Source organism: Canis lupus, chromosome 9 (assembly GCF_048164855.1).
Source record: "Canis lupus baileyi chromosome 9, mCanLup2.hap1, whole genome shotgun sequence".
Taxonomy (NCBI): domain Eukaryota; kingdom Metazoa; phylum Chordata; class Mammalia; order Carnivora; family Canidae; genus Canis; species Canis lupus.
Window position 1 is genome coordinate 48134669 of NC_132846.1, and position 24044 is coordinate 48158712.

At 35.6% G+C, this 24044-nt stretch overlaps 1 protein-coding gene across 20 annotated transcripts in view; it reads right to left on the bottom strand.

The window, feature by feature from the left end:
- NUMB (NUMB endocytic adaptor protein) overlaps positions 1-24044 on the bottom strand; it is a 162650-nt gene that overhangs the window by 41274 nt on the left and 97332 nt on the right. For all 20 annotated transcript variants that reach the window (XM_072839225.1, XM_072839222.1, XM_072839210.1 and 17 more), the window contains 2 exons: positions 21336-21476; positions 2490-2564 (listed from right to left, as the gene is read on the bottom strand). In XM_072839225.1, coding sequence (XP_072695326.1) covers positions 2490-2564; positions 21336-21461 — 201 coding nt within the window. In that variant the 5' untranslated portion in view covers positions 21462-21476. The remainder of the gene's footprint in view (positions 1-2489; positions 2565-21335; positions 21477-24044) is intronic.

Here is a 24044-nt window from a genome sequence, read left to right on the forward strand (position 1 = left end):
AAAATTTTAAGGAACTTCTTGAATGAAAAGTTCAGAAGTGGTCAATTTCTCCTCAAAGTTCAAAAGTTTAAGTATGTCCAGAAAAGCAATCAACATTCTTATTAGTCATAAGGGACCAAAGGGAAATAAGGATCATTTAGAAAGATACAAAAGGTTTCATAATCTTTAAAACATTAAATGTAAAATATGGTTATGATAATTGTTATGAGATTTGATTTGACCACATATTGAGGACTGAATTCTTTTCTATATATTCTAGAAATATTTTTTGAGCGGCTACTATGTGCCAGACATTGTCCTAGGCATAGGTATAATTTTATAAATGGCAATTTGGTTCCCATCTTTGGTGAAAAATAAACCTATTAAATTTTATTATCTAAAATAGTCTTATATCTTAAATGATAATGTTTATAATATTCTGCATGGTTAAAAAAACAAAAAGGTAAAAAAAAATCATTCAATTAAAAAATTTAGTTTTTTTAAAGTTTATTTATTTACTGAAGTAATTTCTATACCCAACATGAGGCTCAAACCCATGACCTCAAGATCAAGAGTCATATGCACTTCTGACTGAGCTAGCCAGGCACCCCTAAAAAAAATTAGTTTTAAAACTAGATGGTGAATAGTGGCTATCTCTGGGATTACAAGAAATTTTATGTACTGTTTTTATCCATTTGTTTTACACAGTGAACTTTAATATTACCTATACAATGTAAAGATGCTTCTAATTAAAAGTAGGCCAAAAAAAGACTAGTTAAGAGGATCTGCTGCTCATTCAAATTAAATATCATTTCTTCGTATCTTCTGTGCAAATTAAAACCATCCCTAGTTTTCCCTTATTTAGAGAGTGAATGTGAAGCCATAATCTGAATTAAAAGACTTTCTAAAGGCTCATTCCACAATGACCTTCTACCTGTAAGTTAAATAAGTTATAAGATTTTGATAACTTTTTGTAGTTTGTTTTAGGTCTATTTAGTCACTGCTCACTGATTTGCCTGATGTTTTCAGTCATTAGTAATACGATGTTTAAAATATTCTTTAATGAATAGGACAAATCAGAGTATTACTTTTTAAATTTTCTAAGCTAAACTTCTTCTAGTGAACTTAGAACTATTCTGTTAAAGAAGAGATGGAATTTATGTTTCTTGGAAAATTACACATCTGAGACTGTATTTAATTGGAGACTATATTCAGGTAGACATGACAAGTCTATAAATTATAGCTTCACATACCATAATAGATGAAAATAAATTCCTTTAACATTAATAATTATCAGAATACGAAGAACTTCAATCATTTAAGAATTTAAATGACCAAAATCTGAGGTAAATGGTATGTATGCATATGTATACATGTGTCTACATATTAGTTTTTTTTTTAAGTTCCTTGCATACTATAATTGGTTATTTTTCTCCTCTTTCTATTACAGAATCACACACATTTATTCCAAAATATAATACATTTAAGTAGGTGGCTTCCTTAATCTTATATCTTTTGTATTGAGGGATTATAAATGAGAGGTCACATAAAATGTCCTAAGAAGCAGAAAAAGTTTTGATTATTAAGCAAATTGAGAGGAAAAAAAGCACTCATTAGTAGCCAAACTTGTGACAGCCTACCATACCAGCAAACCCAAAGCAAACAAATATTTAATGCTGTCTGGGGCAAGGGCATGCAGAAGTAATGGTTAAAGCTTTCATAGCAAAGGGGGAAAAGGCCACACATTGGAGAGAAGGATGGTTCTGAAGAGGATTGTCAGAGTTTATGAAACATTCTTCAAACCTATCCAAAATATGATATTAACACTTTAATGTGAACCTTTATGAACTCTGAATCCATTCTCTCCTTTTATTAAATACATAGGCATATGCCTGGGATTTATTCTATGGTATAACAGGTAAAAAAAAAAACAAACATTATTTATCCTGGAAAAGGACTCTCCATTTCAAGTATGCTGCAGTTTGTAATAAAAGGCAGGGGGGAAAAAAAGGCAGGGGAAATACACTGTTTATGTTAGAGGTATATACAGAAGAAAACTGGTGAGTAAGTAGTCCAGATAATAAGCTCTCCCCCAGCTGTAAACCTCATTAGCCATCATCAAAGGTAAGTCTATCTTCTACTGTTTCTTGTAGCAAATTTAACATCAGTAATTTATAACCCAGTTATCATAGTTAGGTTAAGACACTAATGGTTTTCTCTTGGTTTTAGAACATTATTCATCTCTAAGATTTCATAACACTTGTTTAATATGGGTATTGAATCAAAAGTACCTTTGGATAATGTCTGGCCTAAACTGACAAAGTTGGTCTTCATAATTTATACCTTTAGATGGATAACATGAGATGCTCTTTATTAGAGAGTCTCCATCTTTTGCCTTAAGAGAAATACCGGTCTTTTTGGATAGTGAATCAGTAAAATTTACTGAGCAAAAGTCTCTTAAGAAAATATTTCTGCATACAGATCAACAGTGGCAACCATCAAATACATACAGCTTTCAATCTTTTTACAGCATCTTCACAGATGTGCATTCCTCTTGACTCATCAACTTCTACATGGCCAAGGTACTGTAGAAAGAACAAAAAAGGGTTATTGCCATGCGTATTGAGTAGCTGCTATATGGTAGGGATCCGTTGGAAGCATTCAAGAAACTACCACTGTATGAGTTAACATAATATTGCTTTACTTACCCTCAGTATCTTCATATGAATGAGATTCAGAACAAATGTCTCAAAGAGCCATTATACAGAAGTGAAAAAGTACACAATAGACACTAAATGTTACCTAACTTTTTTGGATCTGAACATAATAGCTTGTGCTAGACATAGTTACTGTATTTCTGAACACAAAACTAATTCTAAAACTATGTATGTATATATATGTAAATATGTATATATGCATATTAAAAAGGCATGAACTAAAATAACAGTTATTCAAAGGCTGAAGAGATCACATACTCCTTTTATGGGGAGCACATAAGAACAAGACAGAGAACTAAAACAAATTTTAAGAAGGCAGTACATTTAAGCTTTAAAAGGTGTAGAATTTGAAAGGCAAAAATGGAAAGGTTCAAAAACTATTTTAGGTAGAGAAAATTTAACAAAACTTATAGGTGTGGAATAGCATAACTATGTATCAGCAAGTATTCCTGTTTGGCTAGGATATGAAGTATATTTAATTATAGAGTCAGTGGAGAGCTAATAAAGCTTTTTTATTTTTTTCAAGGTAGTAATGCAATTCAAATTGTATCTTTTTTTTTTTTTTAATTTTTTTTTTTTTTTTTAAAGATTTTATTTATTTATTCGTAGAGACACAGCTAGAGAGAGAGGCAGAGACACAGGCAGAGGGAGGAGCAGGCTCCATGCAGGGAGCCCGACGTGGGACTCGATCCAGGGTCTCCAGGATCACGCCCTGAGCTGCAGGCGGCGCTAAACCGCTGCGCCACCGGGGCTGCCCTCAAATTGTATCTTAATGGGAATAGCCTTGGGTGAGAAAAAGCAGAAGGGATGGTGAAAATATTATAAAAGTGCTTTTTTTAAAAAAAAAGATTTTATTTATTTATTTATGAGACACACACAGAGAGAGGTAGAGACATAGGCAGAGAGAGAAGCAGACTCCTCACAGGGAGCCTGACATAGGACTCGATCCTGGACCCTGGGATCATGCCCTGAGCCAAAGGCAGACATTCAACCACTGAGCCACCCAGGCATCCCCAAAGTGTTCTTTTTTAAAAGGAAATTTATGATCTGGTTCTTAGCACAACTGAGTAGGTCCACTCTTCCCTGTCCCATCCACTGAAATAATAAAACCTGAACAGAATGCTCCATGCACCTATTTGAGGTCTCTTTTGTAAAGAGTAGAAAAGATGTATCTGAGAAGAATATCAAGATCCAAGGTATTTCCGAACTGGCAAGGAGTTTACCTAACAGCTTCTCCTCCGTTTTTCCCTTTCCCCTTTTTGAGATCTCCAGCTTGAACTTAACACAGCCAGAAATCCAAAAGTGTGTTCTGTGGCACACAAAGAACTCTGGAAAAGCACTCTAGTTGTGGCTCAGAGATCGGGTAAGGAAATGCCTAATCCTCAGAGAGAGTATAGTAATCACTTTCCCTTTTATCTCTTTTCTTTGTTCTCTCACACCCCAGCTCTCTGAGATATTCTGTGCTAGTGGTAGCAATGGAAACCCCCAAGAGCCACACCTCTGAAGGAGGGGCTCTTTCCTCTCAGTTTAGTGAAATAGAAATCGTGATTCCAAGAAGATGAGGCCAACATGCCTCCTGTTTCTTTTTTTTTTTTATGCCTCCTGTTTCTTTCGCCTCTTTATCTCCCATCATTTGGCCCTGAATGAAGGTGAAATCGTACTCATAGTGAGTAGAATAACAAGAGTCCCAGAAAACACAGGCATAGAGAGCTTAAGTAACTTGCCCAAGGTCATTCAGTTAGTGAACACTCAAACACCTGACCCAGAACACTCTTATAATGCTTACATGGAATTTTTCATTTTTACTCAAATCTTTCCAATACTGAATTAAGTGCATAAAACCAATGTATTGAAATCAATTTAGGAAAGTGCTCAACTTCAGGTTAACAGAATACTTGAGGTATCAATCATAAAGATCATAAACTAAGACCAAAATGTCTAAAGAATTGTAACAGCTGTAATTCTTTTTTTTTTTTTTTTTTTAACAGCTGTAATTCTTAATGAATATTGTATATCAACAAGAATGCTCACTTTTAAGTGAACCAAATAGTGTGTGTGTGTGTGGTTTTAAGTAGAAAGAGTATAATCTCTTTAGGGCAAATCTGAATTGTGGAGGCCGAGAAAAATCAAGGCCATTCCACCTCAAGTTTAGCATTAGCACAAGTACAGCCATTTTAGGCCCCTGTGAATAAGAGCTCAACTTTATGGGGAAAACTGCAGAATGTCCTCAATGTCCTCAGCAGGTAATCCCATATCAGAAAGACAACAGAGCTCAGAATTGCCCTGGCAGAGAATCCCATATTAGAAAGACAAGAGAGCCCACACCCATGGTAGAAAGTCCCATAATAGAATGAGAACAGAGCTCAATGCCCTTAAGCCCCATATGAGAATGTAAACAGAACTTGAGGAATTCCTCCACCCCTTCTGAAAATCCCCTAGACCAGCCTATAAAAACCCAGCTGTAACCCACTTTGGGGTCCAAGTCCCTGCTCCGCTGTGTTGGGTATACTTGGACCCAAGCTCGAGCTTGTAAATAAACCCTTGTGTGTTTGCATCGGTGTCGGTTCCTCGGTGGTTTCTCGGATTCGCAATCTCAGGCACAACATGAATAATATGAAATCCAATAACATAAATAACTTACATATTCTATTTTGGATTCTTATGTGCAATGAATTTGGCTACAAATTTTATTTTCTAAAACTTTCTATCTCGATCCACATTTACTTACATTCTTTGGTTTAACAGATGAGGAACAGTGGTAAAATAATGTTTTCTCAAACTCAACATCACTGAATTCATTGTGGATACTCAGTATACATAAGGACCTCAAATTTTAGAGAATTTCTAATCTACTATACTAGAAATAATATGTAATAATGTTTCATATCAATAAGAAAGGATGCTGATAGCGTATTTTCACCAGTGCACCTTTATCTGGATCACTATGGGATAGCTTTAACAGATTCCATATGTAGTCATCTTTGCTTATCTTTTTTCTTTTAAATTAGATAAATTTTAACTCAAGATTATAGGCTATCAGGAATGTCAAGTGTTTGGTAGTTCTGTCCATTAATTCTAGATTTTCAGATTGAATTCACACTCAGAAAGAATATAGTACTCCCTCACTGAAGGCTGATTTTCATCATTCAGTCAGATGCTACAGTGATCGCTATATTACACTCAAATTCTGGAAAGCTCTATTTTTCAGCTTAGAAGACAATGATGAATGGACTTTTAATTACCTCTTTGGTTGAATGCAGCTCTAAAAAAGGATTTCTTTATGTTTGTTGATATTTGACCTTTTCAAAGCCCAAAAATATATTCTTAATTTCTTGGTCCAATAAGTAAAGAGAATAAAGCAGTGGAAAGTAGTAAAACCTGCATTACTATTCTGACATTTTAAGAAATTCTGACATCTCAAGAAATTCTGACATCTCATTCATAGCACCTTGTCACATATACTGTTAAGTTCTTTTTGTCTGTTGGCTGTTTTTTTACTCTATCCTTAATCACTTACTTGACTTGCCAAATATATATAATTAAAAATTACATTATCCTGGATATCCTATTTTGCTCTACTCTTACTTCTATTTTGGCACCATAACATGCTATTTTGATCATTATAGTTTAAGAATGTTTAAATATGTTTTGGCATGATCACTTTCACTAATTTTTCTCCCACAGAACTTTCCTGGTTATTTCCTGTCTTTAATCTTTGGTACCACCTTTGGAAAAATTTAATTAAGACTGTCTTAAATTCACTAGTAATCTGAGAAAAACTGACATTATAATTAACTAACTTATTCCATCTAACAGTATTTATTCAAGTCTTTTATGTCTCTGAAGTTTTATGGTAGCCTTCAAATACACTCTTGTACATTTCTTTCTAGATTAACAAGTATATCTATAGCTTTTCACCATTTAACATTCCCATCAAAATGTATGAGGGTTTCAATTACCCCACATGCTCACCAGCACTTTATTTTCTATCTTTTTAAAAATTGTAACATCCTCCTAACTGGTGTGAAGTAATATCTTGTGATTTTGATTTGCAGGCACCTAAGGACTAATGATATTGAGCATCTATCTTTACACATACTCGCTGGCCATTTGTGTATCTTCTTTTGGAGAAATATCGATTTACATCCTTTGTTCATTTTTTAAAAATTTGACCTATTTATTTTAATTTTAATTTTTTAAGTTTTATTTAAATTCTAGTTAGTAGTATATTAGTTTCAGGTGTCCAATACAGTGATGAAACATTTCTATACATCACCCAGTGCTCCTAAGAGATGCATTCCTTAATCCCCACCACCCATTTATCCCATCCCTTCCACCCACCTCCCCTCTGATAACCATCAGTTTGTTCTCTATAGTTAAGAGTCTGCTTCTTAGTTTGCCTCTTTTTCCCCTTTGCTTGTTTCTTAGATTCCACATACAAGTAAAATCATATGGCATTTGTCTTTCTCTAACTTACTTCACTTAGCATTATACTCTCTAGCTCCATGTTATTTTTATGGCTGAATGATATTCCATTGTATATACATACCACATCTTCTTTATCTATTCATCAACTGATGGACACTTGAGCTGGATCCATAATTTGAATATTGTAGATAATGCTGCTATAAACATCAAGGTGCAAGTATCCCCCTGAATTAGGGTTTTTGTATTCTTTGGGTAAATACCTAGTAGTACAATTGCTGGATCACAGGGTAGTTCTATTTTTAACTTTCTGAGGAAACTCCATACTATTTTCCAGAGTGGCTGCACCAGTTTACATTTCCATCAACACTGCAAGAGGGTTCCTCTTTCTCCACATTCTTGTCAACACCTGTTGTTTCTTGTGTTGTTGATTTAAGCCATTCTGACAGGTGTGAGGTGATATCTCATCATAGCTTTGATTTGATTTGCATTTCCCTGATAAGTAATGTTGATCATCTTCTCACGTGTCTCACTGGCCATCTGTATGTCTTCTTCAGAAAAATGTCCATTCACATCTTCTGCCCATTTTTTATTCTGATAATTTGTTTTGGGGGTGTTGAGTTTTTAAAGTTCTTTTTAGATTTTGGATACTAACCCTTTATCTGATATGTCATTTGCAAATATCTTCTCCCATTCTATAGGTTGCCTTTTAGCACAGTTTCCTTTGCAATGCAGAAACTTTTTATTTTTATGTAGTCACAAAAGTTTATTTTTGTTTCCCTTGCCTTAGGAGACCTACCTAGAAAGAATTTGCTATGGCCAATTTCAAAGAAGTTACTACCTTTGTTCTCTTCTAGGATTTTTATGGTTTCAAGTCTCACATTTAGGTCTTTAATCCATTTTGAATTTATTTTTGTGTATGGTATAAGAAAACGGTCTAGTTTCATTCTTTTCCATGTTCTGTCCAGTTTCCTCAACACCATTTGTTGAAGAGACTTTTTCCCAATAGATATTCTTTCCAGCTTTGTTGAAGGTTAACTGACTATATAGCTGTGGATTCATTTCTAGATTTTCTATTGTCTATTTATCTACATATCTATTTTTGTGTCAGTACCATACTGTTTTGATTACTACAGTTTGGTAATGTAACTTGAAGTCTAGAATTGTGAGGCTTCTAATTTTGTTCTTCTTTTTCAAGATTGTTTTGGCTATTTAGGGTCTTTTGTAGTTCCATACAAACTTTAGGATTGTTCTTGCTCTGTGAAAAATGCTGTTGGTATTTTGATAGAGATTGTACTAAATGTGTAGAATGTTTGGGTAGTATAGACATTTTAACAATATTTGTTCTTCCGACCCAAGAGCATGAAATCTCTTGTCATTTCTTTGTACCGTCTTTAATTTTTTTCATCAGTATTTTATAGTTTTCAGAGTACAGGCCTTTACCTCTTTGATTAGGTTTATTCCTAGGTATCTTATTGTTTTTGGTGCAACTACAAATGGGATTGATTCCTTAATTTCTCTTTCTTCTGTTTCATTATTGATATATAGAAATGCAGATTTCTGTACATTGATCTTGTATTCTGTGACTTTACTGAATTTATCAGTTCCAGCAGTTTTCTGGTGGAGTCTTTATGGTTTTCTATGTATAATATCATGCCATATACAAATAGTGAAAGCTTTATTTCTTCCTTACCAACTTGGATGCCTTTCCTTTTGTTGTCTAATTGTTGTGGCTAGGACTTCCAATACTTATGTTGAAGAAAAGTGGTTGGGACACCTGGTCTGCCTTCAGCTCAGGTCGTGATCCCAGGATCCCGAGATTGAGTCCCACATCAGGCTCCCTGCAGGGAGCCTGCTTCTCTCTCTGCCTGTGTCTTTGCCTCTCTGTGTCTCTCATGGATAAATAAATAAAATCTTAAGAAAGAAAAGAAAAGAAAAGAAAAGAAAAGAAAAGAAAAGAAAAGAAAAGAAAAGAAAAGAAAAGAAAAGAAAAGAAAAGAAAAGAAAAGAAAAGAAAAGAAAAGAAAAGAAAAAAGAGAAGAGAAGAGAAGAGAAGAGAAGAGAAAAGAAAAGAAAAGAAAAGAAAAGAAAAGAAAAGAAAAGAAAAGAAAAGAAAAGAGGGAAGGGAAGGGGAAAAGGAAAAAGAAAAGAAAAGAAAGAAAAGAAAAGAAAAAAGAAAAGAAAAGAAAAGAAAAGAAAAGAAAAGAGAAAAGAGAAAAGAAAAGAAAAGAAAAGAAAAGAAAAGAAAAGAAAAGAAAAGAAAAGAAAAGAAAAAAGGGATGAGAATGGACATCCTTGTTTTGCTTCTGACCATAAGTTCTCAGTTTTTCACCATGGAGTATGAGGCTAGCTCTGAGTTTTTCCATATATGGCCTTTTTTATGCTAAGGTATATTCCCTCTAAATCTGCTTCGTTGAGAGTTTTTATCATGAGTGGATGTTGCACTTTGTCAAATACGTTTTCTGCACCTATTGAAATGATCATGGTTTTTATCCTTTCTTTTGTTGATGTATTGTGTTGATTGATTTGCAAGTATGAAGCACCCTTGCAACCTAGAAATAAATACCACTTGATCGTGGTGAATGATATTTTTAATGTACTGCCAGATTCAGTTTGCCAGTAGCATTTATTTTTTATTTTTTTTAATTTTTATTTTATTTTATTTTTTTTGCCAGTAGCATTTTATTGAGAATTTTTGCATCTATGTTCATCAGGGACATTGACCTGTAATTCTTTTTTAATGATGTTCTAATGAGGTTTTGGTATCAGGGTAATGCTGGCCTCAGAATGAATTTGAAAGTTTTCCTTCCTTTTCTGCTTTTTGGAATAGTTTGAGAAGAATAGGTATTAACTCTTCTTTAAATGTCTGGTAAAATTCACTTGTGAAGCCACCTGGTCCCACATGTTTGTTGGGAGTTTTGATTACTGATTCAGTTTCTTTGCTGGTTATTAGTCTTTTTAAGTTTTCCGTTTCTTCTTGCTTTAGTATTGGTAATTTATATGTTTCCAGGGCCTTATCCATTTCTTCTAGGTTGTTCAATTTGTTGATATATAGGTTTTCATAATATTCTCTCATAACTGCTTGCTGGGCATTGAGTCCAAGGGGCTTGAGTTCAAGATGCAGAGATCAAGACTTGAGCTGATGAGATGAGATCAAGAGTCGGACACTTAGCCAACTAAGCCACCCAGGCACCCCAACTGTATTTCTGTGGTGTTGGTTGTTACTTCTCTCTTGTTATTTGGGTCCTTTCTCTCTCTTTTTTTTCCTCTTTTCTTTTTGACCAATTTTGTTGATTTTAAAAGAATTCCTGATTTCATGTATTGGTTTCTGTATTATTTATTTCTGCTCTAATCTTTACTATTTCTTTCCTTCTGTGGCTTTAGACTTTGTTGTTCTTTTTCTAGCTCCTTTAGGTATAAGGTTAGGTTGTTTGAGAATTTTCTTGCTTCTTGATGTGGGCCTGTATTACTACATACTTCCCTCTTAGGAAGGTTTTTGCTACATCCCAAAGATTTTGGAGTGCTGTATTTTCATCCCTTTGCTCATTTTCAAATTGTGTTGCATGTCTTTAAATTGTGAATTGTAAGAGTTAGCATATATTCTGAGCATTAAATCTTTATCAAATATATGATTTCCAAATATTTTCTGCTCTTTTGTACGTTATCTTTTCATCTTGAAAACATCCTTTGATGCACAAAAGTTTTTAATTTTGATAAAGTTCAATATATCTATTTTTTTCTTTTGTTGTCCATGCTCTTGGTGTCATATTTAAGACCACGGCCAGATTTAAAATCATGAAGATTTACCCTTGTGCTTTCTTCTAAGAATACTATGGTTGTTACTTTTATATTTAGGTCATTGTTTCAGTAAGTTAATTTTTTATATGGTATAAAGTAGGAATCTAACTTCATTCTTTTACATGTGAAAATTCAGTTGTCCCAGCACCAAGAGATAACAAGACAATTCTTTCCCCACTGAGTGGGCACTGAACCTTTATCAAAAATCAATTGGATAAAAATGCATCAGACTAGAGGGTGCCTGGGTGGCTCAGTCGGTTAAGCATCTGCCTTCAGCTCAGGTTATGACCTGAGGATCCTGGGATCAAGCCCCACATCAGGCTCCTTGCTCAGTGGGGAGCCTGCTTCTTCCTCTCCCTCTGCAGCATCCCCTGCTTGTGTTCTCTGTGTTAAATAAATGAAAATCTTTTTTAAAAATGTATCAGACTATATTTAATTTATCCTACTTGCTTCTTTCAATCTGAGGATTCAAATACTATTTTTTAAAGATTTTATTTATTTATTCATGAGAGACACAGAGAGAGAGAGAGAGAGAGAGAGAGAGAGAGAGAGAGACATAGGCAGACAGAGGCAGGCTCCCTGCAGGAAGCATGATGCAGGACTCAATCCCAGGACTCTGGGATCACGACCTGAGTCAAAGGCAGATGCTCAACCACTGAGTCACCCAGATGCCCCTCAAATACTGATTTAAATGAATTCATCCTCCTCCTCCTGGAATTCTCATTAGGCCATGGACTTTTTAAATTTGTTCAACCATTTCCTCATCTCTTTTTCATTATTTTTTCTTTATCACCTTGTGCTGCACTCCGGGTAACTTCATCAAATCTATCTTCCAGCTTACCAACCCTCTTTTCAGCAAGTCTAATTCACTACTGAATCTGTCCACTAATTTCAATAGCAGTAACAGTATTTTTCATTTTTAGAAGCTTAGATTTGATTCTTTGTCAGATCTATTCCTTTTTCTTTCACTCTTATTTTTGCCTTATGGTTTGAATTCAGTTTTTATATATCTAATGATTTTATATGTACATATTTTATAGTGTCTTCTATAGTCTATTAATTCAAGTTCTTACAGTGCTAATCTTGTTGACCTTTATTGTATAATCCTTAATGTATGTGCTGATCATTTCCACATAAGACTTTTTTTAAAGATTTTATTTATTTGAGAAAGAGCCAGAGAGCACAAGAAGCAGGGGGAGAGCAGAGGGAGAAAGAGAAGCAGGTTTTCTGCTGAGCAGAGAGCCTGATGCCGGGCTAGATCACAGATGCCCAATGGACTGAGCCACCAGAAAGTCCATTTCATAGTCTTTTTTTTTTTTTTTTTTTTAATTGTAAGTTCATCTTTACTGAAGCTCAACTTATCTGGGAGAAATTCACATATTCTGTATTATGGAGTGGTTTTACATTTGCTTCTAAAAGGTGCCACAGGTGTATTAGTAGCCTAAGATCTACTGTATATTAATTTGAGGATTCTTATACCATGCAGGTTATAGCGTATGAAGTCCAGATCCACAGTTTCAATTTTTCCTGGGACACTTCTTTTTTCACCCAGAGTCTAAGCAGAGGAAAGCTTTTACTTTTTACTTTTTGCTTTTTTGCTTTTATTCTAGTTCTCCCACTGAAGGTTCTGGTTCTATGCTGGGTTCTCGGTTCTAATGCTCTGCTTTTTATGAATCCAGGACCTTCAGAATGAATGTTAAAACCAAAGGCTCTAGCTCACAAATCTTCTACCTCCTAGGTTGTACCATACCAGCACGATTCCTGCCTGGTTTTCAAATTCCCTCTTAATTTCTGGTAACTGCAGATATCTGTCTTTATTGAAAGCTCAGCTGTGCTCTAAGAGAATAAGGCTGTTTAAAAATGTATTTAGCATTTCTAGATATTTGTATTGGGAGTATTTCTATGTCAGCCTAATCCACGTTTTGCCATAATCAGAAGACTTATAACATTTCCACAAAACTAACTAGTTTTTCTATGTATTGATTTTAGTATACTTATATGTAGTCAAAATACTGGTGTTTCCTATCATTTTAAACAGTTTTTTTGGGTGATTCTCTAGGTTTTCCAGAGACATCTGCAGAAACAAGACCAAAAAAAAAATGTTGTCTTGATTTCCCACTTTTATAGCTTTTATTTTCTTACCCAAAGGCACTTACCACCATTTTGAAATCAGTGTTATATAATAGTGCTACTTAAGAGCAACCTCATCATCCTCCAAATTCAATGTAAATGTTTCACTATGCATAACTCTGGGACAATATTTTACTCATTTAAAAAAAAAGATTTTATTTATTTATTTGAGAGAGAGAGAGATCACAAGCAGGGGGGAGGGGTAGAAGAAGAGGGAGAAGCAGGCTCCCCTGATGTGGGACTTGATCCCAAAGACCCTAGGATCACGACCTGAGCTGAAGGCAGATGCTTAACCAACTGAGCCACCCAGGTGTCCAATTTTTTACACATTTAATAAAGATTTTATTTATTTATTCATGAGAGACACAGGGAGAGAGGCAGAGACATAGGCAGAGGGAGGAGAAGCAGGTTCCATGCAAGAAGCCCGATGTGGGACCCAATCCCAGGAATCCGGAATCAGGCCCTGAGCCAAAGGTAGACGCCTAAGCGCTGAACCACCCAGGCGTCCCTCTATGTTTAGCTTTTTGAGGGAGGAACCACCAAACTGCTTTCCATAGAAACAGAACCATTTTACATTCCCATTAGTAATGCATAAGGGTTCTAGTTCCCCCATAATCTCACCAACACTTATTTTGTTTTTTTTTTTTTTTTGGTTTGTTTTTATAAGTAGAGCATCCAAGTGGGTGGGATGCAGTACCTCATTGTGATTTTGATAGGTATTTCCCTAATGACTAATGATGTTGAGTATCTTTTCATGAATTTGTTGGCCATTTGTACATCTTCTTTGGAAATATTATACATATATACACATGACTCTTATCAGACATGTGATTGCCAAATACTTTCTCCCATTCTGTAGTCTTTCTACTTTCTTGATAACTTCCTTTAGTGCACAAAAATTTTACATTTTAATTAGCCCCGGTTTATCTATTTTTTCTTTTATTGCTCATGGTTTTGGTGTCATATCTAAAAATCTATTGCCAGATACAAGGTCATGATAATTTTCCTTTAGGTTTTCTTCTAAGAATTTTATGGTTCTTGGGACACCTGGGTGGCTCAGCGGTTGAGCGTCTGCCTTTGGCTCAAGGTGTGATCCCGTGGTTCCAGGATCAAGTCCCACATCGGGCTCCCTGCATGGAGCCTGCTTCTCCCTCTGCCTACGTCTCTGCCTCTCTCTCTCTCTCGGTCTCTGTCTCTCATGGATAAATGAATAAATTTTTTTTTAAAGAATTTTATGGTTCTTATTCTTATATTCTTATGTTAACATTCTTGTGTGTTATATTCTTATTCTTATGTTAATTCTTATATTCTTATGTTTAAGTTAATTTTCTGCATACAGTGTAAGGTAGGGGGTCTGGCTTCATTTTTTTTTTCTAGTGGAAATCAAGTTGTTCCATTTCCATTTCACCATTTGGTGAAGAGACTATTCTTTCCCCATTGAATGGTCTTGGCACCCTTGTCAAAAATCAATTGGCCACAGATGTATGTTCATTTCTGTACTCTCAATTCTATTACATTGTTCTATACATCTATCCTTATGCCAGTACTACACTGTTTTGATTACTATAGATTTGTACTAAGTTCTTGATTTGTAATCAAGAAGTGTGAGTCCTTCAACTTTGCTTTCATTGCAGTGATGAAGTCCTTTTCTTCTCAGGTCCATCAACGTAATGAATTAAATCAAATTTCCTAACATTAAATGATTTAATATTAGGATTAATGGATTCCTGAGTTAAACCCTATTTTGGTCTTTAGTATATTTTTAGATCCCTTTTCTGCCTACTTTTTCATCTGAATTGGTCTATGGTTTTCTTTTGTTTTGTGCTATCTTTGTTATAGCAGGATTCTGTTAATGCCAAAAAAAATCTGGAAACCATTCTTCCCACCCACCAACCCACATATGCTCTGGTATAGTTAAACAGCATAAGAATTCTTCTTCGTCTCCGTCTCCGTCTCCGTCTCCTTCTCCTTCTCCTTCTTCTTTTTTTTTTTTTTAAGAATTTTGCCTTAGAAAAAGTTATTCTTTGAGGTTTTGAAAGAACCAACCTCTGAAACCATCCATAATCTGTCTTTTGGGGAAAATAGTTTTGGAGTTGTAAAAACACTCCCTGGGTGCCTGGGTGGCACAGTTAAGTGTCCAACTCTTGGTTTTGGCTCAGGTCATGATCTCAGGGTCCTGGGACTGAGCCCCCGCATAGAGCTCCCTGCCCAGCAGGGAGTCTGCTTCTCTCTGTCTCCATTCATACTCTGTTTCTCTCAAATAAATAAATAAAATCTTTCAAAAAATAAAATAAAATAGAGCTCCATCAGGCTTAAGCCACCAACATCATAAATTTAAGTACATTTATACCGTTTTCCACTTTTGATACTGTTAAAATAGAAGCAGCAGCATCTTCTTCCATCTACAACTAATCCACTCTCTCCACTGCTTCTTTATAAAGTCCTTTTAGTTATGTCCATCTCCTACCCTAAAAACAAAATTCAACATAAAAATTAAACTACTAGGGATGCCTGGATGGCTCAACAGTTAAGCGTCTGACTTCACCCCAGGATATGATCCCAGGATCCAGGATCGAGTCCCACATTGGGCTCCCTGTGTGGAGCCTGTTTCTCCCTCTGCCTGGGTCTCTGCCTCTCTCTCTCTCTCAATTTGTGTCTCTTATGAATAAATAAATAAAATATTTTTAAAAAAAATTAAACTACTAGTGACTTATAGACTTTAAATGAGTAAATCTTATGGTATATAAACTATATCTAATGGAACTCTTAAAACAGTTTTGAAACAACACAGTTTCTCAACCTCACACTCCCTTTGCTATTTTGCCCTTCTACACTCCTTTGGAGACAAACTATTTCACTAAAAAAAAAAAATTTAACCACCTTCCTGAGGTATAATTGACATATAATGAATTATAAAGTTATAATTTGCGGAGTTTATGTATATACCTGAGAAACCATCATCACAATCAATATAATAAACAGCCGGGGATCCCTGGGTGGCTCAGCGGTTTGGCACCTGCCTTTAGTCCAGGGTGCAATCCTGGAGTCCCAGGATCGAGTCCCACATCGGGCTCCCTGCATGGAGCCTGCTTCTCCCTCTGCCTGTGTCTTTGCCTCTCTCTCTCCATGTCTATCATGAATAAATAAATAAAAATCTTAAAAATATATATAATAAACAGCCATCCACACGAAGAGTTTCCTTGTGCACTTTGTAATACTTCCCTTCCACCCCCATTCCCATCCTCACACAACCTTGTCTGACAACCTTCTTGGATTAGTAATCTCTAGATTTGTCCTCTTCTTCCTTATTTTGCAACCATTCACTCCTCAATCTAGATTCCATCCTCATAACTCCTCTTAAGTGCTATCATAAAAGTCACCAAAATTTGAAATTTTTTAATCTAATGAAGTTTCATTTCTTCTTTGATCTCTTTATAGCATTTGACTACTCTCTCCTTCCTTGAAACCCTGGCTTCTGAGACTGCACTCTTCAGGTTCCCTTACACCTGTCTACTCATTTTTATCTCCTTTGAAGGTACTCATCTCTCTGCCTGTCCCTTCTATGTTTGTCCTAGGCCCTTCCTCCTCTCACTTCCTCTATGCAATCTCACTTACTCATTACTTTAATAATAAGTTATAAGTCAACCTTCATTATTCGAGGATTCCATATTTGCAAACTTGCCTCATTAGTAGAATTTATCTGTAATCTCAAAAATCAAAACTCATGGTGCTTGATGAGTAGGGATCTGCATACCAAAACAAAACAAAACAAAACAAAACCCTAAATAAGCCACCCTGCCTGAATAACATGTAAATCTTACACCTTAGATGCTTCAGTTAACTTTATACTTCAATTATTTCAATACTACATACCAGTCTCTCAGAATCCTGTGAATGAGGTATTTAAAATTTATACATGCTTATTACAAATATATGTTCCTAAGAAATATCACCAATTCCAAAGGATATACATTGAAAAGTAAAAAGATCATCAATCTTCATTCTGATTCTATAATTCAGATTTACTTGTGTCGTCTTATAGATATTTCTCACACATAAGCAGATATACAGATTTTTTCTTTTTAACTATAAACAGAATCATACTATATACATTGTTCTGTGCCTTACCTTTATCACCTTATAATACACTAAAGTTAACTTTCTGTGTGAATGTATCAGAGAATATTCTTTCAATGTTTCCTATGTCAATGATCATCACCTCTGTCAGTTTGGGACAAGAAACGAGGTGTCATCCTTAACATCATTCATTCTCTAAGTCTAGTCCATTTCCAATTCCTGTTGCCTTTATCTCTTAATTATCTCTCAATTTACTTCATTTCTTTTCTTCATCACAGTTACCACCCTAGTCCAGAGTAAACATTATCTCTCCTCTGGATTACTGTAATAATCTTTTACCATACTCTTCACATCTACTATAGACTACCTCCAAACCACACCACATCCAGAGTCCCAGTTCAGGAAGATTAAAAGTTCTGGAGATGGATGGTGCTGATGATTGCACAATATGAATGTTATTAATGTTACCATACTGTACACAGAGAAATGGTTAAAATGGTAAATTTTACGTTATGTATTTTACCACAATAAAATAAATAAATAATGGAAAAAAACACACCAGGTAGTGGCTTCCTATTACTTATAAAGTCCAAAACCTTTAATATCCCCTACAAGGCCCCATCCCACTTCTTTCCAGGTTCATTTCATAACTTCTTACACTACAGCCTTCCCTTTTTAAAAAGCATTTATCTCGGGATGCCCGGGTAGCTCAGTGGTTAAGCATCTGCCTTCAGCCCAGGGTGTGATCCTGGAGTCCTGGGATCAAGTCCCACATCAGGCTCCCTGCATGGAGCCTGTTTCTCTCTCTGCCTATCTCTCTATGTGTCTTTCATGAATAAATAAATAAAATATTTTTTAAAAAGTGCTTATCTCAGTTTATAATCATATATTATTAATGCAAATATCTAATTAAAGTCTGTCCTCCCACAAGACTATAAACTCTATAAGAGCAGGAAATGTCTTTTTGTTTACCACTTAGCATATATGCCTGGCACACAGTAGGTATTCAAAAAATTTACTAAATATATAAATATAGATCTACCTTGTTCTTAAGTGGCAAAGAATGTCACTTAATGGATGTCACAATTTCTCTTTTTTTAAAAAAGGATTTTATTTATTTATTCATGAGAGAGAGAGAGAGAGAGAGAGACGGGCAGAGGGAGAAGCAGGCTCCATGCAGGGAGCCTGACTCGGGATTCAATCCCAGGACTCCAGGACCACGCCCCGGGCTGAAGGCAGGTGCTAAGCAGCCGAGCCACCCAGGGATCCCCTATGTCATAATGTCTTATCGAGTTCCAGAATGATGGGCATTTAATGTGTTTCCAGATTTTTGCTATCAAACAATGCTAATGACCACTTGTGCTAGTATATCAATGAATGTACTTAAATGTAATTCTTTATTTCAAGTTTTTATTTAAATTCTAGTTAGTTAACATATAGTGTAATATTGGTTTCAGGTACTGAATTAATGATTCATCATTATACAAAACACTCAATGCTCATCACAAGTGCCTCTCCTTATCACCCACTTAACCCACCCCCCACCACTTCCCCTCCGTCAATCCTCAGCTTGTTCTCTATAGTTAAGAGTCTCTTATGATTTGCCACCTACAATTTTTTGATTTTTTTTACTAATCTCTATAGCCAACATAGGGCTCGAACTTATAACCCCAAGTTCGTCATATGCTCTTCTGACTAAACCAGTCAGGTGTCCCTTAAGTATAATTCTCTTTCTTTCTTTTTTTTTTTTAAAGTAGGCTCCATGCAGGACTTGAAGTCATGACCTGAGCTGAGATCAAGAGTTGGATGCTTAACCAGCTGAGCACTACTCAAGTGCCATTAAATGTAATTCTTTTTTTTTTTTTAAGATTTTATTTATTTATTCACGAGAGACACACAGAGAGAGAGAGAGAGAGAGAGACAGAGACAGAGACACAAGCAAAGGAAGAAGCAGGCTCCATGCAGGAAGCCTGATGGGGGACTCAATCCCGGGTCTCCAGGATCACGCTCCTGGCTGAAGGCGGCGCTAAACTGCTGAGCCACCCGGGTTGCCCTAAATGTAATTCTTTTTTTTTTTTTTTTTTTTTAAGATTTATTTATTCATTCAGAGAGAGCGAAGAGAGAGAGAGAGACAGAGACACAGGCAGAGTGAGAAGCAGGCTCCACGCAGGGAGCCCGATGCGGGACCCGATCCCGGGTCTCCAGGATCACACCCCGGGCCGCAGGCGGCGCTAAACTGCTGTGCCACCAGGGCTGCCCCTAAATGTAATTCTTAAATGTAAAATTTCTTTCTTTTTTTTTTTTTTAAGATTTTATTTATTTATTCATGAGACACACACACACAGAGAGAGAGAGAGAGAGAGAGGCAGAGACACAGGCAGAGGGAGAAGCAGGCTCCATGCAGTGAGCCTGACGTGGGATTTGATCCTGGGTCTCCAGGATCACGCCCTGGGCTGAAGGCAGGCACTCAACTGCTGAGCCACCCAGGAATCCCTTAAATGTAAAATTTCTGGTCAAATGTAAAGTGCATTTCAAATTTTAACTGACATTCCAAATTTTGGTTACAGTTTATATTCCAAGTAATCAACAATGTGTAAAAGTACCCATTTCCACAATACTCAACTTGTATAATCAAAAGGAGCCTACTCTTTGGGATAAGGTTGGGGGAGGTAGTAGAGACGAGCGTTCGTTTCCTTGTATGAGGACTTTTTCATATTTTAATATTATACCCAAAATTTTAAATTAAAATATTTTAAGTGTATTATTCCAATAAAAAAAATTTCAGCAAATGAGTTAAGTAAGCAAAGCTAACTGATTAGGAAAATTGTTTAGTTACTGACAGATTGTGGAAAAATTCATGTATTTTAAAAAGCATGTATTTGGGGTGCCTGGGTGACTCAGCTGATTAAGCATCTGCCTTCAATTCAGCTCAGGTCATGATCCCAGAGTCCTGGGATAGAGCTCCACAGTGGGCTCCCTACTCAGTGGAGAGTCTGCCTCTCCCTCTACACTTGTTCTCTCTCTCAATCTCAAATAAATAAAAAAATATTTTTAAAAATAAATAATTAAAAATAAAAAACATGTATTTATGGGGCACCTGGGTGGTGCAGTTGGTACGGCGTCCAACTCTTGGTTTCAGCTCAGGTCATGATCCCACAGTTGTGGGATCCAGCCCCTGTGGTTGGGCTCCTTGCTCAGCAGGAAGTCTTCTTGAAATTTCTCTCTCCCTGTGCCCCTCCCAGATGCATGTACACTTAAGCTCTCTCTCTCTCAAATAAATAAATCTTAAAAAAAAAAAATCTTTATTTAACCTGTAGATTCTACAAACCACTTTTCCTATCCTACAGATATTTTCCTTTCTGAAACTTTAGGCTATGTATCAATCAATGGTACTGAGGCAGTACAAGGAGAAAATTATAGTAAGAATATTCACACATAAGAATGTATAGAAAGTAGAGAGAAATCTTAACATTTTATATTAGACTAAATTTTTTTTCTTGAAGATATTAACATTTTGGACTAGTTCCTTCTATATTTTTGTGCCCACACTTAATACATATCACAGAATGCTTATATAATTATAAATCGATTTTTCTCACTAAACAGTATAGCATGTACATTTCTTTCATGACTTTCAATGTGACTCATCTTCTCCAGAGTGTCAACTATAGTAAGAAAAAACACCTGTATGGCACCCTCTTCTCTAGATCTTTACTATGTTCTTAATTTCTTTGAGCTTCCATTTTCTGATCTGACAAATGAAGGCATTAGTTTAAATATCCTCTGCACAGTTAACAGTTACAAGACTAAAGAGAAAGTCTCTTTTAACTCTTTTAAGATTTTCTAGAACATATCAGGCCTGCTTTTAAGAAAACAGACTCTTGTTCCCTCTGCCCCACCACTTAATAAGCATATCCCACTCAAAATAATTTGAATCTTGGTAATTTGGAACTTAGATATTTCAGGATTAATTTCTCATCAGAAGTGATATTATTTGTAGTGATTCCAGATTACGCAACAGGAATTCCATAAAGAGAAAAAAATCACTAGTTATAATCTATTTTTCACATTAATTCTACCTTGAAGCAGAAGATGAAGGGATTATTTTTTAGATGGTTCTCTTTTAATTGTCCTAATTAATGGGATTTCACATTTAATAGGATGTCAGTTCTCTTCCACATCTAGAACTGTAGAAACACAAGCTCTTACCTTAACTGGGAAGCTACATTTTCCAGTACGAACCCCTTCTTCATCTGTCTGCCACTGATGCGGACGACTAGCCTCTGGAACATAAACATCTTTCTTTCTCCTAAAACTCTGCCGCAGTTTGTTCATTTTAATTTTTACAACCTGCAGACAGAGTAAAAGAAATATGAAAAAGAAGTTACTACCTTCTCACTTATTTAAACTTTAGATTACCATGCTGATAAAAAAAACTAATGTCCTAAACTAAACATTTTAGTTTAATAGAAAATGAGCATTTAGCATCCCTCCTCTTAGAATAATTCTAGGCTCAAACAAATCATTTCACTTTTCAAACAAACAATACTAGCTCTTATAAAACAACAAGCTCTAAGATTTGCTGAGATGTTATTCTAAGAACTTTCAAGCATTTTAATTGTAACAATCCAATGAATTTTCCTACTGATCTACCCCTCAAATCCATTCTAATTCCTGAATAAGGAAATATGTACATGTGGGCCAAATTACAAGCTGCTAACAATTTCTGAAAACTTTCATACTTACTAGGAAAAAATCATTCCTAAACACCAAAATTTAGGAACCTTTTTGGCTTGCTATTAGAAAATACTAAACAAAGGACTAGAACTACCTTTTTATAAAGATGCTTAAAAAGAAAGTTTCTTTTAAACATAAAGAAGATAAAGTTCTACAAGGAATAAATTATTCTAAGGAAAATTTTTTCTTGCAAATAGTATAATATCAGAACATACTTTCATATTTATAATCATTACAGAATGAAAGTAAACTAACAGCTTTCAATTATAAAGGTCCAAATCTCATCATTATCTCTGTAATTAAAAGGTATTAAACCACAACCTTTGTTTTGTTACTGGGAGAGGTACCTCTCTAATGCTTTCAAAAGTACAGTAGAAATCACCAAAACTATAGGGAAAGAAAATCTAACTGATAAGAAACAACAGAATATTCAAGAACCAATGAATAAACATAATGAATGTATCACTTTACAGAGCAGATCTCAAAATCTGAAGCCAATACCTCCAATTTTCTGTTAAGGAGCATTCTTTCCCTAAAGGGATTTAACCACCTCAATCAGCCTAAAAGATCTTAACTTTTGAAAATGATATAGCAAAGCTATATAAAGGATACCTCCTCTTTGTCAGGAGTGTTAAATAGCAAGGGATTGAACATTAATTTCCAAATGACACCAATGAAAAGCTTGAAAATCAAAGTTTGCATTCTGAGGAAAATCATGTTGTATTTTAAAATGCATAATGTCGCAGAACTATTACTAACTCAGCTAGTTTATACAGAAAAGCCAATCTAACCACACATCTTTTTAAAAGGTAAAAATTCTGACAAACTAATGGCAATGTGAAAATTCCTGGATTTCCCTCCCTCCCTCCCTTCCTTCCTCCCTTCCTTTAATATTTTATTTATTTATTCATGAGAGACATAGAGAGGCAGAGACATAGGCAGAGGGAAAAGCAGGCTCCATGCAGGGAGCCCGATGTGGGACTTGATCCCAGGACCCCAGGACCACGACCTGAGCCAAAGGTAGACAGATGCTCAACCACTGAGCCACACAGATGCCCCACTTCTAAACTATCTTAAATAAGAGTCTACCTTGAGGCACCTGAGTGGTTCAGTTGGTTATGCATCTGCCTTTGGCTCAGGTCATAATCTCAGGGTCCTGGGATCGAGCCCCTTGTTGGGCTCCCTGCTCAGCAGGGAACCTACTTCTCTCTTTCCCTCTGCCACTACCCGCTGCTTGTGCTCTCTCTCTGCGTCAAATAAATAAAATCTTAAAAAAAAAAAAAAAAGTCTACCTTAATCTAATAGATTTTTTAAAAAATTCTATAACCTTCCCTGATAATATGTCCTATTATTACTTCTTCATATAACACTTTAAAAATAGGCAAATACAAATATAAGAAAATTTAAAAAGCACCTATACCCTCGCTCAAGTTGGCACTCTAAGAATCTTGAGGCAAAAAGCTCATGAGATTCCTTTCTTCTTAATTTCTTTCTCTTAGTAGGCAGATAGCCCTACTAAGAGTCATCCCTGCATTCATTCACTCTTTCTGTAACCAATAACTCAACTGCTTTTGCCTCCTTCATATATCTTGAATTCATTCCCCCACCCACCTTATCAGTTCTACCATCCTCATTTTTGTGTAAATTATTGCTAAAGTCTATTACTTAATGGCTGCTTTGCTTCTAAGAAAGGTCCATTCTAATCTGTTCTCTTGACTATTGCCAGAGTGCTTTCTAAAACACAAATTTGACCATGCAATTATTCAGCTTAAAATCCTTCACTCGCTTCATAACACTTTCAAAATAAAGTCCAAATTCCTAAGCTTGGAAAACACAGTCGTTTTTCATCTGGCTTCACTCACCAATCCCTTCACATGCTAAACTCTGGCCATACTAAACTACTTACATGTCTCCAAACAAGGCATGCCCTCTTTCAGAGCCTATTTCCTCTCTCTGCCCACTTATGAAGACCTTTCCCTATTTGCCTCTGGTTGAAGTCTAATTATCTTTGAAGAGTTGACTCAGGGTCTTCAGGGAAGCTAGCACTTTTTCCTGACAAACCCTTAGCTGGCCTGAGCTAGGTCTTTCCATTTCACAGGATTCCATTAATATCCTCCGATTACTTCTTTTACTGTACTCATCAAACCTTACAGCAATTTTCTATTTCCTTAACAGTAAATT